The 23397-nt window shown below is 47.4% G+C and overlaps 1 protein-coding gene across 1 annotated transcript; it reads left to right on the forward strand.

Moving 5' to 3' along the window:
* On the forward strand, positions 1-23397 carry utp6 (UTP6 small subunit processome component). The gene is made up of 19 exons (XM_069929629.1): positions 1-137; positions 2345-2429; positions 3649-3690; positions 3790-3882; positions 4622-4669; positions 4860-4923; positions 9615-9733; positions 10538-10615; positions 11629-11710; positions 16089-16173; positions 18885-19069; positions 19483-19562; positions 19683-19760; positions 19937-20116; positions 21248-21328; positions 21407-21516; positions 22376-22442; positions 22596-22668; positions 23092-23397. The coding sequence occupies exons 1-19, from the start codon at positions 46-48 to the stop codon at positions 23247-23249; spliced, it is 1800 nt and encodes a 599-aa protein (XP_069785730.1). The 5' UTR covers positions 1-45; the 3' UTR covers positions 23250-23397.

Genomic DNA, 23397 nt, shown 5'->3' on the forward strand with positions numbered 1-23397 from the left:
GCGGGTGCTGGCGGAGCGATATCCGGGCGGAACCGCGAGGCGGCCATGGCGGAGCTGGTGCAGCGTGCGCTGGAGGAGCAGCTCCCGGTGCTGGAGCAGTTAGAGCGGGCAGGACTGGTGTCGTCGGCCGAGCGGCGGTGAGGGGAGAGTGAGAGGGTTGAGGAGGGAGTGAGGGGTAACGGATGGGAGGGGGAGGGAGAGGGTGGGATGGGAAATGAGGAGTAAGGGGGAACGGGAAGGAAGGGGGAGGGGTTGTGGCTGGGTTGGGAGGAGTGAGAATGATGGGGGAAGGGTGATGGGAGGAGAGTGGTCAGCTGCTGGAGGGGAAGGTGGGAGCAGGGGCGAAGGGCTACTGGTAGGGGTGGGGAGGGTGAGGGACGGTGTAGGCGAATGAGGAGAAGAAATGTAGGGAGAGGTATTCCTCGGACTTGGAGGGGGGGGCTGGGCTGATGGTCAGCTCTGGACTGACGGCGAGAAATATCTTGGAGTGAATTTCTAGGTGCTTTCAAATTGCCTTGTAAAATGGGGTTAACTGGTTGTGAGAAACAGAAGTACCTTCACAGAATTTGCTCGAGACAAAAATTGAGAACAAAGAACTTTTATTACTACTACAACAATGAAAAGTTGGGTGCTTCCCCTTACCCTGGGAATACACACAGATAGTGGGGCTGACCCAACTTTTATACATTTCATTTCAGTACAGAGATACCTTCCCCCCAACATTCTTCTGCCTCCTGGATTGGTTTAGCATTAGGTAATTCTGCCCACGTGGATTCTAACTTCTTATCAGTTTATGTGTCTTCCTGCAAACTTGTTAGCCAGAGAAGTATCATGTCTTTGTTCTTCACTCATTAATCAATCCCTAAGACTTGCTAAAGCTATCTACTTGTTATCCTGTTTTGAAGATCCTTAGTTTGTTACACTTTTACAATCCTTCCTCTCATTCCAGCATCCCTTCACCCTAATTTAACCCATAATACTTCATCTCTAATGAGCACTTGCTTGACTCCTCACATTCCAGTATCCCTTCACCTTAAGTTAACCCATAATACTTTATTCTTAATTGGCACTTGCTTCCAGTATCTCTGGACTCCTAACATTCCAGTATCCCTCACACTGATCAATTTGCCCAGTTAGCGCCCCGCTCACAAAGCAACTTAAAACGGTCTGACCCAGTCAGCGTCATCCAAAGTAAACCGGGTCCCTGACCTACCTCAGGTTGTCACTGGCGTCACAGGAAATCCCCGGCTGAAGTGTCTGCTGAGATGGGGGGGTGGGGGGAGAGGAGTCACTGCCACGGGGCCAGGGGTGGGAGGGGAAGAGATGGGGGCCATAATTAGGGGGAGTGAGGTTGCTGCCATGGAGGGAGAGGTTGATGTCATGATGTGAGGGGTGCCATGATCAGCGGGAGAAGGGACGCTGCCGCGGAGAGGAGAGAGGTCACTGCCACAGGGAGCAGAGGAGAGGCGTCGGCTGCCACTGGAAGGGGAGGAGTGGAGTCGGCTGCTGAGGGAGCAGAGGGGAGCGCGATTGACGGTGGGTGGGGGGGGACAGGGGAGACTAGTTTGCGTGATGCATTACTTAACGTGTCGTTGCGGGGGCAGGATCCCCTTTAAATCACCCCTCAGCTTAAAAGGTGCTGGAGGCACCTTTGCCTCATTAATCGCACCGTGCTGCAGCTTTTGTAATTTTCTAACTCAGACCCATCCTGGTGTAGGGTAGGGTTTTGAGGGGTTGACTCATTAAGATAAAGATTATATCTAGACTGATCATTTGAGGCAGCCTCTGGAAACCTCCCTCCCAATATAAAATACTGGCATACTGCGCAGCAGTGCCTTCATTTCTTTTGTGTTAAAGCTTTTCTTTAAAGCTTTGTTTTTAGCTGCAGTTATCTCCACCTGTGTTCATTTAAATTTATGCATTCAGCATAGTAACAGGCCCTTTCGGCCTACGAGTCCATGCTACTCATTATACCCAATTAACCTACAACCCTTGGTACCTTTTGAACAGTGGGAGGAACTGGACTCCCCAGGAAAAACCCACGCAGATGGGGAAGAACATGCAAATTCCTTACAGACAGTGCAGGATTTGAATCCCTGCCCCGATCTCTGGTGCTGTAACAGCGTTGTGCTAACTGCTACGCCAACTGTGTTGTTGGCTCCTTCTACTTCTCTGAGTTAAAATGTGCCTTGCTTTGCTACTGCAAAGTGTTGCTTCATCAGGTTGAGGGGGGGGGGAGGGATTGGCATGCAGGCTGGGAGGGGTGAAGGGGCGTGCCGGTGGGAAGATGTGTACAAGATATAATGCCTTTATTTTCCTGAAATGTTCTGTGGTTTATTCTTAGAATGGTGATAAAGAAAATTACAGCTCTGGAGCACAAGGTACATAGGAGAGTACTCAGCAAGGAGAATTTCATCAACTACATCCAGGTGAGTGGCTCACTGATTACCATGGTGTAGTACAGGCAGGTGTCAGCACCCACTCCTCACCTGTAGCGGCACCCACTCCTCACCTGTAGCGGCACCCACTCCTCACCTGTAGCGGCACCCACTCCTCACCTGTAGCGGCACCCACTCCTCACCTGTAGCGGCACCCACTCCTCACCTGTAGCGGCACCCACTCCTCACCTGTAGCGGCACCCACTCCTCACCTGTAGCGGCACCCACTCCTCACCTGTAGCGGCACCCACTCCTCACCTGTAGCGGCACCCACTCCTCACCTGTAGCGGCACCCACTCCTCACCTGTAGCGGCACCCACTCCTCACCTGTAGCGGCACCCACTCCTCACCTGTAGCGGCACCCACTCCTCACCTGTAGCGGCACCCACTCCTCACCTGTAGCGGCACCCACTCCTCACCTGTAGCGGCACCCACTCCTCACCTGTAGCGGCACCCACTCCTCACCTGTAGCGGCACCCACTCCTCACCTGTAGCGGCACCCACTCCTCACCTGTAGCGGCACCCACTCCTCACCTGTAGCGGCACCCACTCCTCACCTGTAGCGGCACCCACTCCTCACCTGTAGCGGCACCCACTCCTCACCTGTAGCGGCACCCACTCCTCACCTGTAGCGGCACCCACTCCTCACCTGTAGCGGCACCCACTCCTCACCTGTAGCGGCACCCACTCCTCACCTGTAGCGGCACCCACTCCTCACCTGTAGCGGCACCCACTCCTCACCTGTAGCGGCACCCACTCCTCACCTGTAGCGGCACCCACTCCTCACCTGTAGCGGCACCCACTCTTCACCTGTAGCGGCACCCACTCTTCACCTGTAGCGGCACCGATTCATCACAGTTTACAAGATAATAAAGAATACACTCACTCATTTCTTTCAGGACACCATGAAGTTGACTTTCTTTTTATTATTCACTAAGTCACAACATTGCATTCTTCAACTCCCCAAACGGCACTCAGCTAAACTCCTCTGAGTTATTGGTTCACTGCCACACGGATGATCCTGACATTCTCACACTCCACCTGCATCTGAGATTCATCACCCGTGCACTGAAGCTTAACACACCCATGCATGTGCGCTTATATTAGCAGCAGCGGCCAGCACCACTCCCGACGAAAGTAAGTATGCGGCCGTGACACACTGAGGCATCTGTGTGATTCTGCTCTTTTCACCCAGTGTTTTATCTTTCAGTATGAAATCAATTTTCTCGAATTGGTAAAGAAAAGGCGTGTGGTAAGTGTGAGCAAAACTTTGCTGAGAATTTGTGATGAATATTTAGGTCTTGGGTGCCAATTTCTAAAACAGGATCCCTCTGTTTTCCTGCCCCCACAGCGGACAGGCTACCACTTTAAGAAAGAGGAAATCGAATATGCCGTTGTTAATTGGGTCCATGGGTTGTTCCAGCGAGCACTGTCCAGGTGGAAGGTAGGGGTGAGCAGTGAATAGGCATCACTAGAACGCTGTAATGTGATCACGATCTTGTCACAGGCATTGGACAGTGTACATACATAGCAACATTTTTATTTGCTGCAGCCAAATATGTACTTGTAAAAAAAAAAAAATTAATTGCATTTTAAAAATACATAAGATACACGGTACAACTCTGATTCCCTGAAATACTCATTTATCTAAAAAAATTTTCGGAGCCAAACTGACCTCACAGGTTGAAAAATAAATTCACTCTCTGTGAAATTAGATCAACGATTTTGCTCATTTCAGGTAACTCCTTCCTCTCTCTCTTTCCATTTCTTCTTTACCTTCCCCGATTGACTTTTCTCACCAACCCCCCCTCTCAAACTGCGTGCCACTGTCTCCCAGCTGCAAGCAGTCGGAGCACTCCCTCGTCCCAGGGTCATCAAGGAGAGAAGCCTCCTGGCAGCGGTGGGGACATTGGGCTCCCGGTAACAGTGGGGCTTCGGGTGGCCAGCATTTTCTTTGGTGAGAATTAAGCATTATTTTAATGCTTTCCTTGTTGAAACACTGCTACAAATGATTTGCTGTTGCTACTGGGATGTTTTTAAAAAACAGCCAGTTCTCCGAAAAAAAAAAAGAGTTTATCTGACATTTCAAATAATCAGAGTTGCACTGTAACAGAATTTAAAAATACAATCTATTCATGTGTTTATTGCATGTTGCCCGGTATCATGGACTTCTTGTGTTCCAGGGTGATATCCAGTTATGGCTTTCTCACATTGCCTTCTGCAAGAAGTGGGTAAGAAGGTTTGTTTTAATTGACTAATGCTCCTTGGTATTGCCACTCCTATGGTCTCTGTACTGTTCATGTATATGTAGTTTCCCCTTCCTCTCCCAGTCCTTCAGTCTCCCCCAGCGCCGTGCCATTGACACAACCTCTACTTGAGTTGAACCCAGAGTTGCTTTGTTTGGTTTTGATCTTTTCCCAGAATGCCAAGTTCAAGTTGAGCAAGGTGTTTTCTGCAATGTTGGCCATTCATCCTGACAAACCAGGTGAGCTTCCTGCCCTGTTCCTTATGGGCAGGTTGAGAGAAATGTTGGGGTTGGTTTAACCCTTTGGACTCTGACCAATTTTAAAACTTTCATAATGTATACTCTAGTCTGGGTCCATGAGTAAAACTTTAGTAGAGTACAGTACAAACCTACTGGTATTTGGGTATAACTGGGATATGGAGTGCATAAAGGAGAGGGCATAAATGCCAGCATTTGGGTGGGTTGAAATATGTTTAAAGTGAGAGGCATTAAGAGTGGGCGATGAACTAGGGGGTGAATCAATACGTGGAATTGTGTGGTGACCTCTTGAGATGTTTCAAAGGGAATAGGAAGGGAGAGGGGAGTAACATTAGTAATCAGGGATAATATCACAGCTGAAGAAGGGGAGGACGTAGTGGGGGAGTTTCTACTGAATCATTGTGGGTAGATGCCAGAAATGGGAAGAGAGTGATCTTTTTTTTTGGGGAGTATTCTCTTGGACCTCAAATTGCCACTGGGATACTAAGGAACAGATAAGTAGGCAGATTTGGAAGGGTGCAAAAATAACAGGAAGTTGTTATGGGAGACTTCAACCCTAATATTGACAGGCATCAACTGAGTGCAAAACGTTCACATGGGGATAAATTTGTCTGGATTCCTGACACTGTATGTAGACCAGTTGGCTGGAGAGGCTGTACTGGATCTAGTATAGGTAATAAACCTGATCAGGTGACACCTCTTGTTGGGGGAGCATTTCGGAGACAGTGACCACAACTCCCTGAAGTCTAGTATAGTCATGAACAAGGATAGAAGTAGACAAAATGAGAAAGTGTTTAATTGGGGAAGGGCTAATTACAATGGGATTGGGCAAGAACTAGGGAGATAAAATTGGGAACAGAAGTTCTCAGGGAGAAATCACAACAGAAATGTGGAGGATGTTTAGTGACCACTTGTGAAGGTTCTGGGTAGGCTTGTCCCACAAACACAGGGGAAGGATGGAAGGGTGAAAGAGCTATTATTTTTCCAAAAGAGGTGGAATAGTTAGTCAAGAGGAAGAAGGTAGCATACAAAAAATGTGTAAACGAAAGAACAGTCAGGACTCGAGAATTGCAAGGTAGCCATGAAGGAACTTCAGGAATTGAGCATTGCGAGAAGGCCTTGGCAAGTGGGTTAAAAAAAATACCCAGGGCATCCTACAAATACATGAAGAACAGATGAATGATTAAAGTGAGGGGAGAACTGCTCAAGGACAAAGAGGGGAATAGATATAGGGGAGGTCCCTATTGAATCCTTTGCTTCAGTGCTCACTCCTGATGGGAGATGGACCTTAAGTGTGGAGCAGGCTAATGTGTTGCAGCATGTTGAGATTAAGAAACAGGTAATGTTGGAGATTCTGAAAAGCATCAGGATATAAGTTCTTGGAACCAGATGAGTTATACCCCAGGTTACTATAGGAAGCGAGGTGTTGTGAGCCCAGAGAACCCCAGCAACAATAGAAATTCACCAAGACAAATGGTTACTCAAACAAAAGTTGCTTTTAATTATCTTTAAATGTGAAAACAGGATCAAACTTTAACTTATTACTATTTAACTTAACCCCCTTCTAATTCTAAGCGCATGAGTATGTAATGTGTGTATAAGTTCAGGAAAGTTCTTTAATTCACAGACCAATCTCACTCCAAGTTCACTGGTTGCAGGCAATTCTTATACTGTGCACAGAATTTAACATTTATGAAGTTCACCAGGCTTTGGTGCTTGAAAGGTAAATGGTTACTGCTCAGGAAGGTTCTTGTTGTTTTTCAGAGAGAGATTTGTTGCTCGTTAGACATCCACAACTGATCCCTTTCGATCAGCCACTTCAGTGTCTTGCTGAAGAAACTTACCCCATCAGGGTTTTCCAGATGATAACCTCTTTCTTTCAGGTCACCACAGAGTAACATTTTGTTTCCCTTATTTCAAGTGAAACATTATGCAGCCAGCCATCTCCTCTTGTATGGACCACAAGGGCTTTGACCAGGCTGAACTAAGAACTCACAACCTGTCTTCAGAATGGGGTTTTCCACAAGTTACCAGCTTGTCCTGTTCCAGTCCCAGCTGCTGCTGCTGAACTGTATCTCTCTCACAGATAAAACCACATGACTCTCTCAGACAGACTGCGGTTCTGGACCTAATTTTCCAAATTCATTCATCTGTTGCTTTCCAAAAGAATAATCCATTACTCCACAGAATGTCCAATTAACACCTACTTGTGAAGTCCTTATAGGCATCCTTCAAAGTTTTTGCAAAGGCACCTGGAGCCTGAGTGTCTGGCTTGAGCAGAGCTCTAGCATTTTAAATGAGATCTGTTTTGAAGTGTTTGTATGTGGCCTACGCTTTAAAAAAACCTGCCACAATTTATCTCCTTTATATATATACACAATATAAAATATAACATAATCTTTCTTCACAGAGGGAAGAGGTTTAGGCGATGATCTTTGCATCCTCCCTGGCCACAGGGGAGGTGCCAAAGAATCGGAGAATGGCAAATGAGGTCCCATGTTTAAGAAAGACAAGAGGGAGAATCCAGGGAACTATAGACCAGTGAGTCTTGCATCAGTGGTGAGCAAACTATTAGAGAAGATTCTTAGGAACAGGGTTTGTGAGCTTTTGGAAAAGCATAAGTGTGTTATCTTGCCTCATGAGCCTACTTATGTTCTACGAGCATGTGACAAAATAGGCAGCTGAAGGTAGGATGGTGGACATGGTGCATGTAGATTTTATTGAGGAGTTTGATAAGAATCCCCATGCTAGGCTCATCCAGAGGCATGGGATCCATGGAACTTGGCTGTGTGGATTTGGAATTGGCTTGTTCACATAAAGCAAAGGATGGTTTAGATGGAGGATGTCCAGACTAGAGGTCAGTGACTAGTAGAATACTGCAGTGATCTGTTCTGGGACCCCTGCTCTTTGTTATTTTTTTTAATATATAAATGATCTGGACAAAGAAGTAGAGGAATGGGTCAGTAAGTTTGCAGATGATACGTAGGTTGGAGGTGTTATAGATAGTGTAGATAGTGAAGCTTGTCATAGGATACAACCGGATACAGACAGAATACAGAGTTGGGCAGTAAAGTGTCATATGGACTTCAATCCAGATAAATGTGAGGTGATGCACTGTAGATGATTTAGCCTGAAAGCCAGAGGTTCATGATTCATGGCAGAATTCTTAGGAGTGTGGAGAAACAGAGGGACCTTGTGGTCCAAGTCCATAGCTCTCTCAAGGTTGCCATGCAGGCTGATAGTGTGGTTAAGAAGGCACGTGGAATGCTGGTGGTCAAGAGTTGTGAGGAAATGTTGCAACTTGATAAAGCTCTGGTTGGATCACACTTAGAATGTTATTTAATGCACAAAAAGTGTTGGAGAAACTCAGCAGGTCATCCAGCATCCATGGGAGGCAAAGATAAGTACCTTGACAAAGGAAGGAAAACATGGAAGTCATCAGTCGCTGTGGTTGAAGAAAGATGAAGGGCTCAGGCCTGAAATGTCGGTCCTGTATTTTTACCTTTGCTCTATTGAGGACACTGCTTGACCTGCTGAGTTTCTCCAGGTCTTGTGTTTTGACCTTGGCGAAGGGCTTGGGCCCGAAAAGTCATTTGTATCTTTACTTCCTGTGCACTTTTTGTGCATTGAACAACATTCCAAGTGTTGCTTAATACACTTTGTGTATTACTCTAAACCAGTGGTTTTCAAACTGCCCCCCCCCCCCACCTCGCATTCCACCTTAAGCAATTCCTATGCCATCAGTGCTCTGTGATTGGTAAGGGATTGCTTAAGGTGGGATGTGAGTGAGAAGGAAAAGTTGAGAATCACTGCTCTAGACCCAATTGTTACTGAAATATTTTGCTTGAGAAAAATTGTCATTGGCCCATTTCCTTTGGAGTTGTGAAACCATGCACATAACGAGTCCATTAGGTACGATTAAAACAGTGATTTTCAAACATTTTCTTTGCACTCACCCACCACCTTAAGCAATCCCTTACTAATCATAGAATACTTATGGAATAGGGAATACTTAAAGTGGTATGTGAGTTTAGGGGGGGGGCAATTTGTAAACCACTGATTTACGCACTGTCTGAAGACTTCCTTTTTTAATTCCTTGGAGTGTTGTGTTTGGTTCTGGTCACCTCATTACAGGAAGGATGTGGATGCTTTAGAGCAGATGCAGAGGAGATTTACCAGGATGTTGCCTGAATTGGAGAATATGCCTCATGAGGAAAGGTTGCTTGAGGTAGGGCTTTTCTCTTTGGAGTGACGAAGGATGAGAGGTGATTTAATATAGTTAGGATTGAGTTGTCTACATAGAGTGGACATCCAGTACTTTTTTCCTGGGGCAGCAAACACCAGAGGACATCTGTTTAGGGGGGAGGAGTTTAGGAGAGACATCAGGGTTAGATTTTATACACAATGTGGTGGGTCCCTGGAATGCATTGCTGTGGGTGGTGGTGGAAGCTAGTACAATAATGACTTTAAAAGACTCTTAGCTAGGTGTGAGGTAGGGAAGGGTTAGGCTGTTGTGGATTAGATTTATAGTGGGCCGAAGGGCTTGTGGTGCTGTGTCCTATCCTCCATGCCTGGAGGCAGTTTGGGTAAAGTTGGGCTCTGGGGGAGAGGGAGTGTTGACCATTTCCTAGCTACTGTAATTCACGTTTACCCACTTTCTTCTTGTCTTCCAGCACTGTGGATCATGGCAGCCAAGTGGGAAATGGAAGACAAGTTATCCTCAGAGAATGCAAGGCATCTGTTCTTACGAGCTCTCCGCTTTCACCCAGAATCTCAGAAGTTGTATCAGGAGGTAGGTGTTGGCAGGCCGTATCCTTCTCTGTGATGCTAAATTGTGCAGGGGGGGAGGGGGAGATAGTGTTCACAGTTCCTGTGTGAACAATGGTTCAGGCCGAGGTTTGAGGAACACTGACCTGTTGGATCAGCCCTTCCCACACCCAGCTCTGTCCATGAAAAGGGTGTTGGTGCCCTGTCATCCACAGGCCCGTCTGCCTTGCTGATGCTTCCAAATGAGTTTAGTGGGTGCAGAATTCAGAACTTTCCCTCGCTCCACGATTACCTGGTCAAAATATTTCTTGTTGTTATTTTGTGCTTCTCAAATTTTTTTTGTGACATGAGGCACTTTGGCCCAGGGGTCTATTGCTGCTCTCAGGGTGATCCCATCAATCCCATTTCCCTCTCATTTGATCTCATTCATTCTCCTCACACACCAACCCCACCCGCACGTCTTTGGGAGGAAAATGGAGACCATGAGAGGATCCTGTGCAGTCACGGAAACTGCAAAGTAAATGGCGACAGAAGCTGGAGGTCGGGGTAAACCTGGAGTGCTCGGTCTAGGTGAGACCAATTCCCTTACTGCTTGAGGAGATGGTGCTGAGCTTGGATCCCTCCTGTGAAGGTGCCCCCCTCCCCTCCCCACCCCAGGATAATTGGGAAGAAGTTTCCATGTCAGGGTGGTGTGTAATGTGAGACATGCAGTGGTAGTGTCCCCTGGGCCTGCTGCCCTCAATCTACCTGGACTCGGGCTGGTGTTAGAGTAGTTGTGGTCAGGGTGCAGGCAAGTGCAGCGTGTGACTGTTCAAGTTGTCTCTTTCAGTATTTCCGGATGGAGCTGATGCATGCTGAGAAAATCCAGAAGGAAAAGGAGATCCTGAAGAAGGCAAAGCTGGAGCTGGTATGGAATGGGGTCGAGGACGGGGGTTAGGGAAAGCGTTAAGACCTGGTGTAAGTAAAAACACAATGCTGGAGAAACTCAGCTGCCTCTGTGACCGCAGATGTTCACTTGTATCCACACCTCCTCCCTCACCACCATTCTTTGCTCCAAACAGTCCTTCCAAGTGGAGCAACATTTTATTTGTGTATCTGCAGGATCATTTATTGCATCCAGTGCTGTTATTGTGGCCTTCTCTGTATCGGAGAGACTTGATACAGACTGGAAGATAGTTTTGTTGAGCACGTCAGCTCTGCTGCAATAACAAGGACCTCCCAGTGGCCACCCATTTTAATTTCACACACTATTCCCACACCTATCTGTCTATCCATGGCCTCATGCACTGCCAAACTGAGGCTACCCACAGATAGGAGCAACATCTTGTATTCCATCTGAGCTATTCCAACCAGATGTCATTAACAGCAACTACTCCCATTTCTGTTGAGCCCCTCCTCTGTCTGTCTGTCTCCTTTTTCCTTTGTGTCTCCTTTCCCCCAGCACCCCACCCCTTCTCTCTCCTTTCCCCCAGCACCCCACCCCTTCCCTCTCCCCCAGCACCCCACCTCTTCCCTCTCCTTTCCCCCAGCACCCCACCCCTTCCCTCTCCTTTCCCCAGCACCCCATCCCTTCCCTCTCCTTTCACCCAGTGAGGTGCCTTCCCTGCACCACCTCAAGCTGTTTTCTCTTATTCCCTCCAATCTATATTTACCTATGACCTCTTTCCAGTTGGATTGTATTCCTCCCCCCTCTCCTCTCCACCCTATCTATTTATTCAGGTGCCTGTCTACATTTTGCTCATACATTGATGAAAGGCATAGGCCCAATTCGTCGGTTATGCATCTTTATCTTTGCTATATAAAGTACACTGTTTGACCTGCTGAGTTTCTCCAACGTTGTGTTTTTACCTCAACCACAGTGTCTGTAGACTTTTGGGTTGTACTTTAGGACCTGGTATAAACTCGGCTCTTGATTCACAGGATGATGCAGCAGGGCCGGAGGAGATCATCAGTGGGGAATTGGCTCGTGTTGTGTACAAAAATGCCATCCAGAAAATTTCAGGTGAGGGGCTATCTTTGTTCTCCCACTGCACAACTCTCTCTCTCTCTCCTTTGACCAAGCTCTGGAGAAGGACAGGAATAGACAATTTGGGATAGGAAAAATATGATGATTGGAGCTTGGAGCGCTTGGGGAAATTTATGGCAGAAAAGTGACAAATGTTCAGAACATTTGGATGGTGCTCTGTCCATTGAAGCAGGGAAGGAATGGTAATGTGAAAGAACCATGGTGTACAAGGGATGTAGAAAATCTAGTTAAGAAAAAATGAAAAACAGGAGATGTTTAAGAAGATAGAAACTGAGAGCTCTAGAGAATTACAAGATTGACAGGAAAGAGCTTAGGAAGCTAGAAGGGGCCATGAGAAGGCCTTGGCGAACAGGATTAAGGAAAACCTCAAGGCATTCTATAGGGATGTGAAGAACAAGAGGATGAGTGTAGATAGCACCCATCAGGGGTGATGATGGAAATGTATGCGTGGTATCTGAGGAGATAGCGGAGATACTTTTAATGAATATTTTGCTTCGGTATTCACCAGAGACAAGGACCTTGGCAAGTGTGAGGATGACTTAGGGCAGACTGAAATGTTTGAGCGTGTTGATATTCAAAAAGAGAATGTGATGAAGCTTTTGAAAAGCATGAAGTCACACAAATTGCTAGGACCAGACGAGATTTACCCAAAGCCAATGTAGGAAGCAAGGGAGGAGATTGCTGAGCCACCGGTGATGGTCTTTGCATCTGCACTGGGGACAGAAGTAGTAATGGAGGGTTGCAAATGTTGTTTCCTTATTCAAGAAAGGGAGTAGAGATAACAAGGGAAATTCAGAATCAGAATTTTATTTGTCACGAGCATGTCACAAAATCAGTTGATTTGCGACTGCATCACAAATACAAAATTGCTATAAATTGCATTTTAAAAAAATTGATACAAAATATGAGAAAGTGAAGTAGTGTCTGGTTCATTGCCTATTCAGAAATATGATGGCGGAGGGGAAGAAGATGTTTTGGTAGCATTGGCTGTTTGTCTTCAGGCTCCTATACATGCTTCCTGATGGTAGCAGTGTGAAGGGGGCATGGCTTGGGTGGTGAGGGTTCTTAAGGATGGGAGCTGCTTTCTTCAGACTCTGCCTCTTGTAGATGGAATGAAGACTAATGCCCGTGATGTCGTTGGTGGACAAGCTGTTGGAGATGATTTACAAACATTTACAACAGGATTTACAAGCATTTAGAGAGGCATAATCTCTGATTCGGGATAGTCAGCGTAATTTAATCTTCAATAATTTAAAAAAAAAATGGGTGAACTTTGTCACAAAACCAGGCTGTATGTACAAATGTTCCAGTATGAAGTCCACACCTAAAACATAAATCTGAACTACTAAAACCCTATCTTTTTAACTTCTCAGGAGTCAAATACAACTGATATAAAAATTTATAATTAGCTAAACTATTATCTTGCATTGAGTAATTTAGTCACACCATCTTGACACCATTCCTCTTGAGATATATCAAAAGATAGATCTTCCCATTTAATTCTAGATTTCTTTAAATCTGGTTTATTCTTCTTATCTTGTAACAAAGCATACATATCTGAAATAAATTCCTTTTTTTAATGTATCGAAAATCAAAAGCAAACTTAGTTAATTTAGGTAGCATAATTTCTCTTCCAAAATTGTTTATCACCAAAGCTCGCACTTGATAATATACAATATATAATATACATCTTCAAAACAATCATCAATCACTTTTATGCCTTTAAAATCCCAAATCTTTAAATATAAATTATCCATCGAAAAGGGAATAACTCTGTTTTGATAAAACAGAGTTTGGGCCACAATCTTGCCCCCAGAACCTATAACAGAATTACTTTTGGTCCAAATCGAAAACAAATGTTTTAAATTCGGCACATTATATCCCTGTAACAAATAACTTGGAACACGTGCCCTTGCTCTCTCTCCCTAGCGACGGCATAGGACAGAATAACAAAAATAAAAAAATATATTGAACCAGTTGAAGTAAAGAAAAATAGTAGGGAGGTCATGAAGCATATATAAGGATAACCGAGGAGGTAGTGATGGCTGTGTTGAAAAAGATAAATGTGGATAAATCTCCGGGACTGGACAAAATATTCCCAAGGACACTCAGGGAGGCTTGTGGACAGATAGTGGGGCCATTAACAGATATTTAGGATGTCACTGGCCACGGGGGTAGTGCCAAAGGATTGGAGGGTGGCGCATGTGGTTCCGCTGTTTAAGAAAGGGTCCAAATGTAAACCTGGGAATTATAGGCCCGTGAGTCTGACGTCTGTGGTGGGCAAGTTGATGGAAAGTGTTCTGAGGGATGGTATTTACAAATATTTGGAGGTACAGGGATTGATAGGAAGTAATCAGCATGGTTTTGTCAGGGGTAGATCATGCTTGACAAACCTGATTGTGAGTTTTTTGAGGGGGTTACAAAAAAGGTTGATGAAGAGAAAGCTGTGGATGTTGTCTATTTAGACTTTAGTAAAGCTTTTGACAAAGTTCCCCACAGGAGGTTAGGAAAAAAGGTGGAGGCATTAGGTATAAATAAGGAGGTAGTGAAATGGATTCAGCAATGGTTGGATGGGAGGTGTCAGAGAGTAGTGGTAGAAAATTGTTTGTCCAATTGGAGGCCGGTGACTAGTGGAGATCCTCTGGGATCGGTCCTGGGTCCACTATTGTTTGTTATATATATTAACGATCTGGAAGTAGGGGTGGAGAATTGGATAAGCAAGTTTGCGGATGATACAAAGATTGGTGGTGTTGTGGACAGTGAGGAAGATTACCGTAGATTAAAAGGTCATTTAGGAAAGCTGGAGGTGTGGGCTGAGAAATGGCTGATGGAATTTAATACAGATAAGTGTGAGGTGTTACATTTTGGAAAGGCAAATCTAAATACGTCATATGCATTAAATGGTAGGCTATTGAGATGTGCAGAGCAACAAAGGGATTTAGGAGTTGTGGTAAATAGTATCCTCAAGGCTGATACTCAGGTAGATGGTGTGGTGAAGAAGGCATTTGGAATGTTGGCCTTCATAAATCGGAGTATTGAATTAAAGAGTAGGGAGGTTATGATGAAATTGTACAAGGCATTGGTGAGGCCAAATTTGGAGAATTATAGGAAAGATATAAACAAAATAGAGAGAGTGCAGAGAAGGTTCACGAGAATGTTGATAGGATTTCAAGGTTTGAGTTACAGGGAAAGGTTGAGTAGACTGGGGCATTTTTCTCTGGAGCGTAGAAGTTTGAGAGGGGACTTGATAGAGGTGTTTAAGATTTTAAAAAGGACAGACAGAGTAAATGTGGATAGGCTTTTTCAATTAAGAATGGGGGAGATTCAAACTAGAGGGCATGGTTTAAGATTGAAGGGGGAAATTTCTTTACGCAAAGGGTGGTAGGGATGTGGAATGAGCTTCCGGCAGACGTGGTTGAGGCGGGATCATTGGTTACATTTAAGGAATGACTGGATAGTTACATGGAGAGGAGAGGACTGGAGGGGTATGGACCTCCTAGTCAATCGGACTAGGAGGGTGTGGATTTGTTATGGCATGGACTAGTAGGGCTGAACTGGCCTGTTCTGTGCTGTAAGTGGTTATATATAGGTTGCAAAGTGACACCGCTGCCCCTAGTTACCCAGCGCCACCTCAGGCTCCCAGCAGGAGCAGGAACGTCGGCCTCCCACTGGCAGGAGCGGTGGTAGACCCCAACTCATGATTTCACCTTACGATGCAAGTCCCAGAATGGAACCCCCTCATAAGTCAGTATGACATTTAATAGGGTTCCCCATGCAAGCCTCGTTCAGAAAGAAAGGAGACATGGAATCAAGGAGGCCTTGCTTTGTGGATACAGAATTGGCTTGTCCAGAGAAGACACAAAGGGTGCTTGTAGTGGTGATCAGTGGTGTTCTGGAGTGACCCTTCCTCTTTGTGATTGTTTATAAATGACCTGGGTGAAGAAATGTAAGAGTGGGTTGGGAAGGTTGTAGTAAGGGAGGGTTAGTAAGATGACATGAAGGTTGGTAGTGTTGTAGCTAGTCTGGAGGGTAAGAGGTAAGTTTTTTCACATAGAGTGGTAGGTGCATGGAATGCGCTGCTGGCAACAGTGGTAGAGGCAGGGTCAATAAACTATTTTAAGAGACTATTAGAAAGGTACATGCAACTGAGAAAAATGAAGGCTGTACATTGGGGAATTTCTAGGCAGTTCCTAGAATAGGGTATTAGGCTGGCACAACACTAGATTTCTATGTTCTATGTGTAGAAGTGAGTAGGAATGTGTTTCAGGGAAATGTGTGGGACAGTTCCCCCTGGAGCATGGGCCAGTGGGCTGCATACCTGTGGTACAGCATAATACTTATTTGTTATGTTTAGGAAATGTCGAGTTCCATCTATCCTTCTGGAATATTGCAGTGCTTTTTCAATTTGCCCAGAAACTCCAGGAAGAAATTCTCTCCGAGTGAGTATGAGGTCGGGAAGGGATTGATATGGGAGAGGGACAATCAAGGGTCGCTAACGAAGTGGACTTGGTCAAGCAAGGGAGTTAGCTCAGTCACAGGCACAGAAGTCGGCCTTTCAGCCATACTACCAACAAGCCTGCAGTGTTACCGGTCCCATTTACTGCACCTGGTGTGCAGCCATGCCTTGACCAGACATCCAAATATTGTGAGTCTCTATCAACCCACTCCTTTGGCAATGTGTTCCATATTCCAACCACTCTCTGGTGAAACAAAACTCCTGATCCCCTCTAACCCTTCCCACTTTCCCTTTATAGTAAACCTAGGTTCTGTAAATATTTACACCTCTGTCCTAGCACTTGCCCTATCCACATCCCAATTGCTCCTCAGCCTCCAACACTCCAGTAAAAATGAACCCAGCCTCTTAACTGGGCAATATGCAAATCTTTGCACCTGCTAGTATCCCTCCTGTAGTGTGGTGCACACAGTCCTCTAGTTGTGGCCTCACTAAGGGTTTAGAAAGTTGCACCACGGCTTTCCTGCTCTTGTATCCTGTGCCCTGGCCAATGAAGGTGTATCCCATGTACCTTCTTCACCACCTCATTGAGCCTGGTTCATCTTTAGTGATGTCTGGATGTACACCTGTTCCAGCTATTCATTGTATTTTCCCCACACGTGTTAGTCCTCCCAAAGTGCACCAGCTGGATTCATTTCCATCTACCATCACTCAATCCTTTTTACCAGGCTGATCAATACTCGAATCTATGCTGGCTCTCCCTAATTTTCCCCTGGCAATCCAAATGTTAAGAGCCTCTATCTCTCACAATGCTCTCCAGCAGTTTCCTGACCAAGGATATCAGACTCACAGCAGTTACCTGTAGTTACCCAGATTATCCTTGCAGCCCTTTTATAAAGAAGACCACATTTGCAGCGCTCCAGTCCTCAGGAATTTCTCCTGTCCTCAGCGATGAGTTAAAAATGACTACCAAGGCCCCAACCATTTCCTTCGTACCTTCCCACAATGTTCAGGATGCACCTGGTTTGGGCCTGGACATTTATCCAGCTTGATAAGATCCAAGACTATTGATGCAGTCATGTCCTAGACTATCTAGTTACCTCCCTTCCATTCCTGGTTATCTTGCTCCACAGTAAACACATTAACAAAATATTCATTGAAAATTTACCATTTCCTCAAGCTCTCCAGAGACGGCCCTCCTTATCCCTAAGGGGACTTGCCTTTGTGCCCCTTTTTGTTCTTAAAAACTCTATGGATTCTCTCTTACACTGACTGCCAAAAGCACTTAAAACCTCTTTTTGCCCTTATTTCCCTCTTCACTATACTTCTACATTCTTTGTATTCCTCAGGGCATTCCCTTAAAACTGTGTCTGTATCTGATGTTTACCTCCTGACCTGTGCCTCTCTTTCTCTCGTTACCCTACTCGGAACATGTTTGTACTGGGCCTTCCTTAACACACTTAGGAATGTTGAGTTTCCATTCCTGCTCTTCCTTCAGCTAAGTCTCTGTTAGCAACAGTATTGCCACGTACTGATCCACACTCTCTTCATCTGCTTAATCAATTGTAAAAGTGCGTGCTGATGATCCTTCCATTCCTGCCATGTGCTTTGCCTGCTGCGCTGACAGATTACCTTCTGCATTTGACTGCAGACCCCTTGACTGTTCGTTCTTCTGTGCTTCATTCCCCTGCCAAATGACAAGTGGCAAACTTTCACACAAGGGTTGCTAGTCCCATTAAGGTGTTGGTGAATCCCATCTAATTTGTAACACTCACCCTTCCCCAGAACCACTCGCAGTGATCCAGAGACCTGAAACTCTCCCTCCAAGGCCTTTAGCAGCACATAAAAATGGCCTTCCATATTCCTGTACTCACTAGCATATGGCACTGGATGTAATTCAGAGAGTATAACTTTGTCATGTTTTTTCATCCATGGCCAAGCTCTCTGAAGTGCTGTGGAGAACCTCCTCACTTGTCAATGATGTTCTTGGAACAGATACTAAACCTGTTAGAGTTGTCCGTGGTTGCTGCAAGACTTCCCTGGCATTAGGGAGGCTACATTCAGCTGTACAGTAGCTCTGCCTATTCCCTTCTGTGTAGTGGAGATAATCATGGTGCCCTAAGCAAGGCTTTTTGCGCTCTTTCCCTCCGAGGCAATCTTTGTCCCCAGCCCTGACCACCATGGTATATCTGAGGGGGGTGGCACAGGTAATTATGCCATCTGTGATATTCTCAGCGAGGTGGATTTCTCCATAACTCCAGCTGGGCACTGGAGACAGTCAGGAGATATTGCCTCATTTCTCATAGTGCAGGGGGAACATTCCACAGGGCCGTGTCCCACCATGGGTTAATCTGGAATGACCTCTGCACTCTGAATTAAAGAAAGCAACTCGTTACATAAGGGATGTGTTCTTCACTCAGCACATTGTGCAGCAAAGCCCTGATCTTTTACAGTGAATGAAAGCAGTAAAAGGAAATGCCCAGCAAATGGTTCTTGACCAAGACTGCCCTTCACACCCTTCCCTTCCTGCTCCAGACCCTTCACTCTCCAACACCACTGATTTGTGTGTGAGTGGAACTGCTCCTTCCTGCATTCAGTCAGCTGATTGATTGGCCTTGATGACAGCACCTGATGGTGAATGGTAGGGGGTTCAAGGCAATGAGACGAGACCTGACCTTGCTTGCATTTCTTTGGCAGTCTTCAGTCCCTGAACCCTCACCAGACACAAACCTGGGACTTCATGGCCAGGCGGGAGCTGGAAGTGGGCAGTGGGGCAGCGGACCCTCACCCACAACAGAAGCCAGCAGCTGCCAAGGAGCTAGAAAGGCGAGAGCAGTGTTGCTGGGCTGTGTACGATCAAGCTGTGGTGTCTGTACCAACAGGTGGGTGCTGGTGGAGGGGTGCTGGGGGGGGAAGGGTAGGAATTAGGAGGGAGAATTGAGCCTGAGTTGGATGAAAAAGAGGGATTTGCGGAGGGATGGGCAAGGGAAAGGGGGGATGGGGAGAGATGGGCAAGGGGAAAAGGGGGGGTGGGAAGATGTGGGCGGGGGATGAGGGAGTGGTGGGAGAGACGGTCAGAGAAAGGGGGCAGGGAGAGAAGGGAGGACAGTGAGAGATGGGCAGGGGAGGGGAGATTGGGAAAGATGAGCAGGGAAGGGGGCAGGAAAAGTGGTGGGGGAGTCAGGAAGGGGGGGTGGGGAAAGTCGGAATCTGGGGCGAAATGGGGACAGGGAGTGGGCTGCTTGTATGGCAGAGGCCAGCTGGTGAACTTGACCTGTGGCGGCTCCTCCTGCAGAAGCCATGTGGAAATGTTACATCACCTTCTGCCTGGAGCGACTCCAACGGAAAACTAACAAAGCAGCTCTGCGAGAGAAGGTGAGGCCAAAAGCAGCCACCTTCCACGCCCTCTCTCCTTCACTCCCCCGCCATATCCCTTGTACGTAGTGTGCACTGCGTGTGGGTCCTGTTTCATTCCCTGCCTCCTCTGTGTTCCAGAGGCTGCAGCAGGTGTTGTCGGTGTTTGAACGTGCGAAGGAAGCCTCCCTTCTGCCCCAAGCTCTCATCAAACCATGGGTGAGCTACAAACATAGGGAGGGGAAGGGAGTGGTGTGGGGGGAGGAGATGGATGTAGGAGAGGGGCATTGTGGGAGGGATGGGCGCAGGGATAGGGAGGGTAGTTCCTGTGGAGATGGTGGTCGTGAATGGCATCGGGGTGGGCTGACCTGATTGTAAGCTCTGATCTTCTGCAGCTTAGCTTACTGGTGGAATGTGGTGCCAGGGACAAGGCTGTAGAAGTGGTGGAGACTGCCTGCAACGGATTTGGCAGCAGCCTGGAGGCCTGGCAGGGCAGCCTGGAGGTTTTAATGGAGCTGCAGAGTCCGGGTGTGAGCGGCCTCATCCAGAAGGCCTTCCACAAGGTTCCCCCCACGGTGAGTAATATCCTGCTTTCAAATGTTACAGGTGGAAGGTTCACACTGGGAGAGAGGCAATGGTTGGGATAGGAAAGTGGGAAATGAATTTTAATCCAGAGATGTGTGGGATGAAGCGTTTGGCGAGGTGAAACAGACAAGGGAATGGACAATAATGGGAGGATACTAAGAAGTATGGAGGCTGCTGCCTGAGTGGATGATGGATGCACACCCTTCCCATTGTATGAGCCCAAGGTCTGACTTGGTGTTGGAATGTTGGATGGGTTTGGGCGAGCACAGGTTCTCTGATCCCCTGATCAGCTATGCTGCTGGTGACCAGGAAGCAAGGAGGGGAAGCCTCCTGAGACTTTCATGTCCAGTGGCCATCTTACTCCCCAGTAATGTTTAAAGTTTGTCCTTCTCCTCTCTTCCCCCACCCCCCACCCCCCCGGCTCAGATGGTTAAATGGGCCATTCAGACCCAAGCTGAGCAAGCTGGGAACGCCATACAGCTCGATGGGAAGATGAGGTTGCTTTCTCCAGCCCTGCCAACCTGTCAGCCAGTGCCGTTTGCTGCTGACCTCGGTTGTTCTCCACACATCTCGCTGTGGGACGGGGTCTGCGGTGTGACCTGTGCTCCAGTACGGTGGAAGGCAAGTGCTGTGTCATACATGCAAAGCTTTCCACTTGGGTCAAAATTTAACCCCTGTGTCCTGGTATTTCTGTATGTTGCCCCTTGCCAGTTTCAATTGAGTTTTTGGTTCTGCCAGATGTGAATTAGAAATCATGTTCATTTTGGGCTCTGACCCAAGAGTGGCCTTTTCTTCCCCAACCTTGGTCACTTCTAGTTGGAGTGAAAACACACACAGTGCTGGAGAGTCTCAGCAGATCAAACAGTGTCCTTTATGCAGCAAAGGTAGAGAACCATGTGATGTTTCGGGCTCGAGCCCTTCATCTAGTTGTTGGAATTTTGCTGAACTAGGCTTGCTCTTCAGCTTTGACCTCCTTCGGCAGGTGAAGTCACTGTACGTCTGTCTGGTTGGTGTGAGAAGTGACTAGTCAGCCTCCCTGCTCTGGTGATCGGTCAGTAGTCTCACTGAAAGTTGCTCAGTTTGGGTTTCCATCCCTTTCATTCTCTGCCTTCCTGTTGCAGGACAGTTTGCCGTTGTGGCTTCTCTATCTGAAGTGGAGTGAATCGACATGCAGTGCTAATGAGACACAGGCTCTCTATCAGGTAGGCTCCTGTCTGACTGAACTTTTGAGTTGCTCTCAGCTGTGCAAGTGCTCAACTACATTGTGGTTGTGCCCACAGCGAGCCCTACGGACGCAAATCCCGGCCATCTCCATAACTGTGAAAGAGCATTACCTGGACTGGGCCCAGAGGACAGGAGGCTACAGGAAAGCACGGAAGGTGTTTACCAGGTATTCCCTGGGTGCATTGCATGGCCTGCTTCCTGCTGGGGTTTCTTTCAGGTGGGCTGTGGGGTGCTCTTTCCCTCTGCCGGTGACTGAGGTTCTGTGGCGTGGTCCGGCATGAGATGGATGGTCTGGGGGCTGAGTGTAAAAGTAATAGCCAGACAGATGGAAGTGGGGTTTGGGCAGGAAGGCATTATCATTCTGGAGGCTTCAAAAACAGGAATTACACCTCAATGGAGCATAATCCCTGGGGATGGGGAGAGAGCATGGTAAACCACTTTGGCACTGAGGTGTGTGATGAGAACAGGGTGCAAGACGATCGGGGGCAGACCAAGACTGTAGAAGCAGGCTCAGAGCATGAACATGATTCAGAGGGTAGTGACTCTGCAGTGGCAGTTAGGCTGATGGGGTTGTAGTGTTCTTGCAGTAGAGGTCTGGCTGAGAAAAGGGCTGCCACAGGTCCAAGTACTCTTGGATAGGAGTTTCAGGAAGGAAGGGTGTTGGAGGGGAGGATGTGCTGGCACAATAGGGTAGGACCTCTATTTTACAGGTGAGAAGCAAAGGTTGCTCTGCCAGGGAGATGACAATGGGAACTATGAGGAGGAAGAGGAGGTGGGGAAGCAGACTTGGAGGGGTCCAGCAAGAAGGACACGGCCTGTTTGGAGTGCGTTGGGAACTGGTGGGATCTACATTGTGCTGTGGGAAGATTCTGTGTTCCCCAGTGTGGCAGAGGGCTGGACTGCTGTCAGGTTTAACATAAGAATGGCCTCCATTCACTGTGTGAGTGACTGGATAACGGTATCTCCAGGGAGGACGTGCCAGTGAAGCAGGCATTCACACAGAGTTCTCCCTCACTCTGTTCCAGGCTCCACGAGCACAGGCCCATTTCCCTGGAGTTCTTCACAAAAATGATCGCCATTGAGAAAGACCAGGTAAGCTCCGGGGGAGGGGGAGTGCAGCTGTGGAGGAGGTGGGGCTACGGAAGGGTGTTGGGGGAATGGAGGAGGGGGAGTAGGGCTATGGAAGGAGGTGAGGGGAAGACAGGTAAGAACCATTGTGACAAGGGAGGTGTGATATCCCTGCAGGACAGTGGACACATGCCGCGGCTGAGGGAACTGTATGAACGAGCACTCCACGAGTTTGGATCCAGGCATGCAGGTGAGGGTCTCCCTGTCAGTCAGTAGCCCCACGTCTCTCTGATCCTCATCCCTCTTGACCCACCCCCCTCCCGTTTACCTCTCTTTTCCTTCTCCCCCTCCCAGTTCCCCTTCCCCCCATTCCTCTCTCCCCACCCCCCCATTCCTCTCTCCCCACCTCATCACCATTCACCCTCTTCCTTTCCCTCTTCTTCCTCCCCATTTCCTGTTCCCCTTCCCCCTCCCACTTTCCAGACCCCTTCTCCACTTTCTCTCTCCCCTTCTTCTCCCAACCCTCCTTCCCCACCCCACCCCCCCCCCCCCCATTTCCTGACTTCCCTTCTCCGTCCTCTCCCACTCCCCCCCCCCCCCCACCCTTTTATGGAGAAGCTCCAGGCTGCGATCAGGAAGTTTGCACAGACTGACTGCCATCTTTTCTCTGCAGATCTCTGGCTACAATACATCATGGAGGAGCGGAGCCACAGACAGGGCAAGGCTGAACTCACAGGGCAGATCTACTGGCGAGCAATGAAGATGCTGCAGGGGCTGGAGGTGGAGAAGTTTGTATCCCAGTACACACTTCTACAGACGGGGCACCTGTAGTCAGCTTGGCTCACTAACCCCCTCCCTTCACCACTGGACACATGTCTCCTGTCTGGGCTGCCAACTGACCTGTGGGTATGATCCAGGGTTGTACCTCTGGGGAGTTGTTGTCATCTGTAAATGGACAGATAAAGTTTCTTTTTCAATA

Source organism: Narcine bancroftii, chromosome 3 (assembly GCF_036971445.1).
Source record: "Narcine bancroftii isolate sNarBan1 chromosome 3, sNarBan1.hap1, whole genome shotgun sequence".
In the NCBI taxonomy this organism is placed as follows: Eukaryota; Metazoa; Chordata; class Chondrichthyes; order Torpediniformes; family Narcinidae; genus Narcine; species Narcine bancroftii.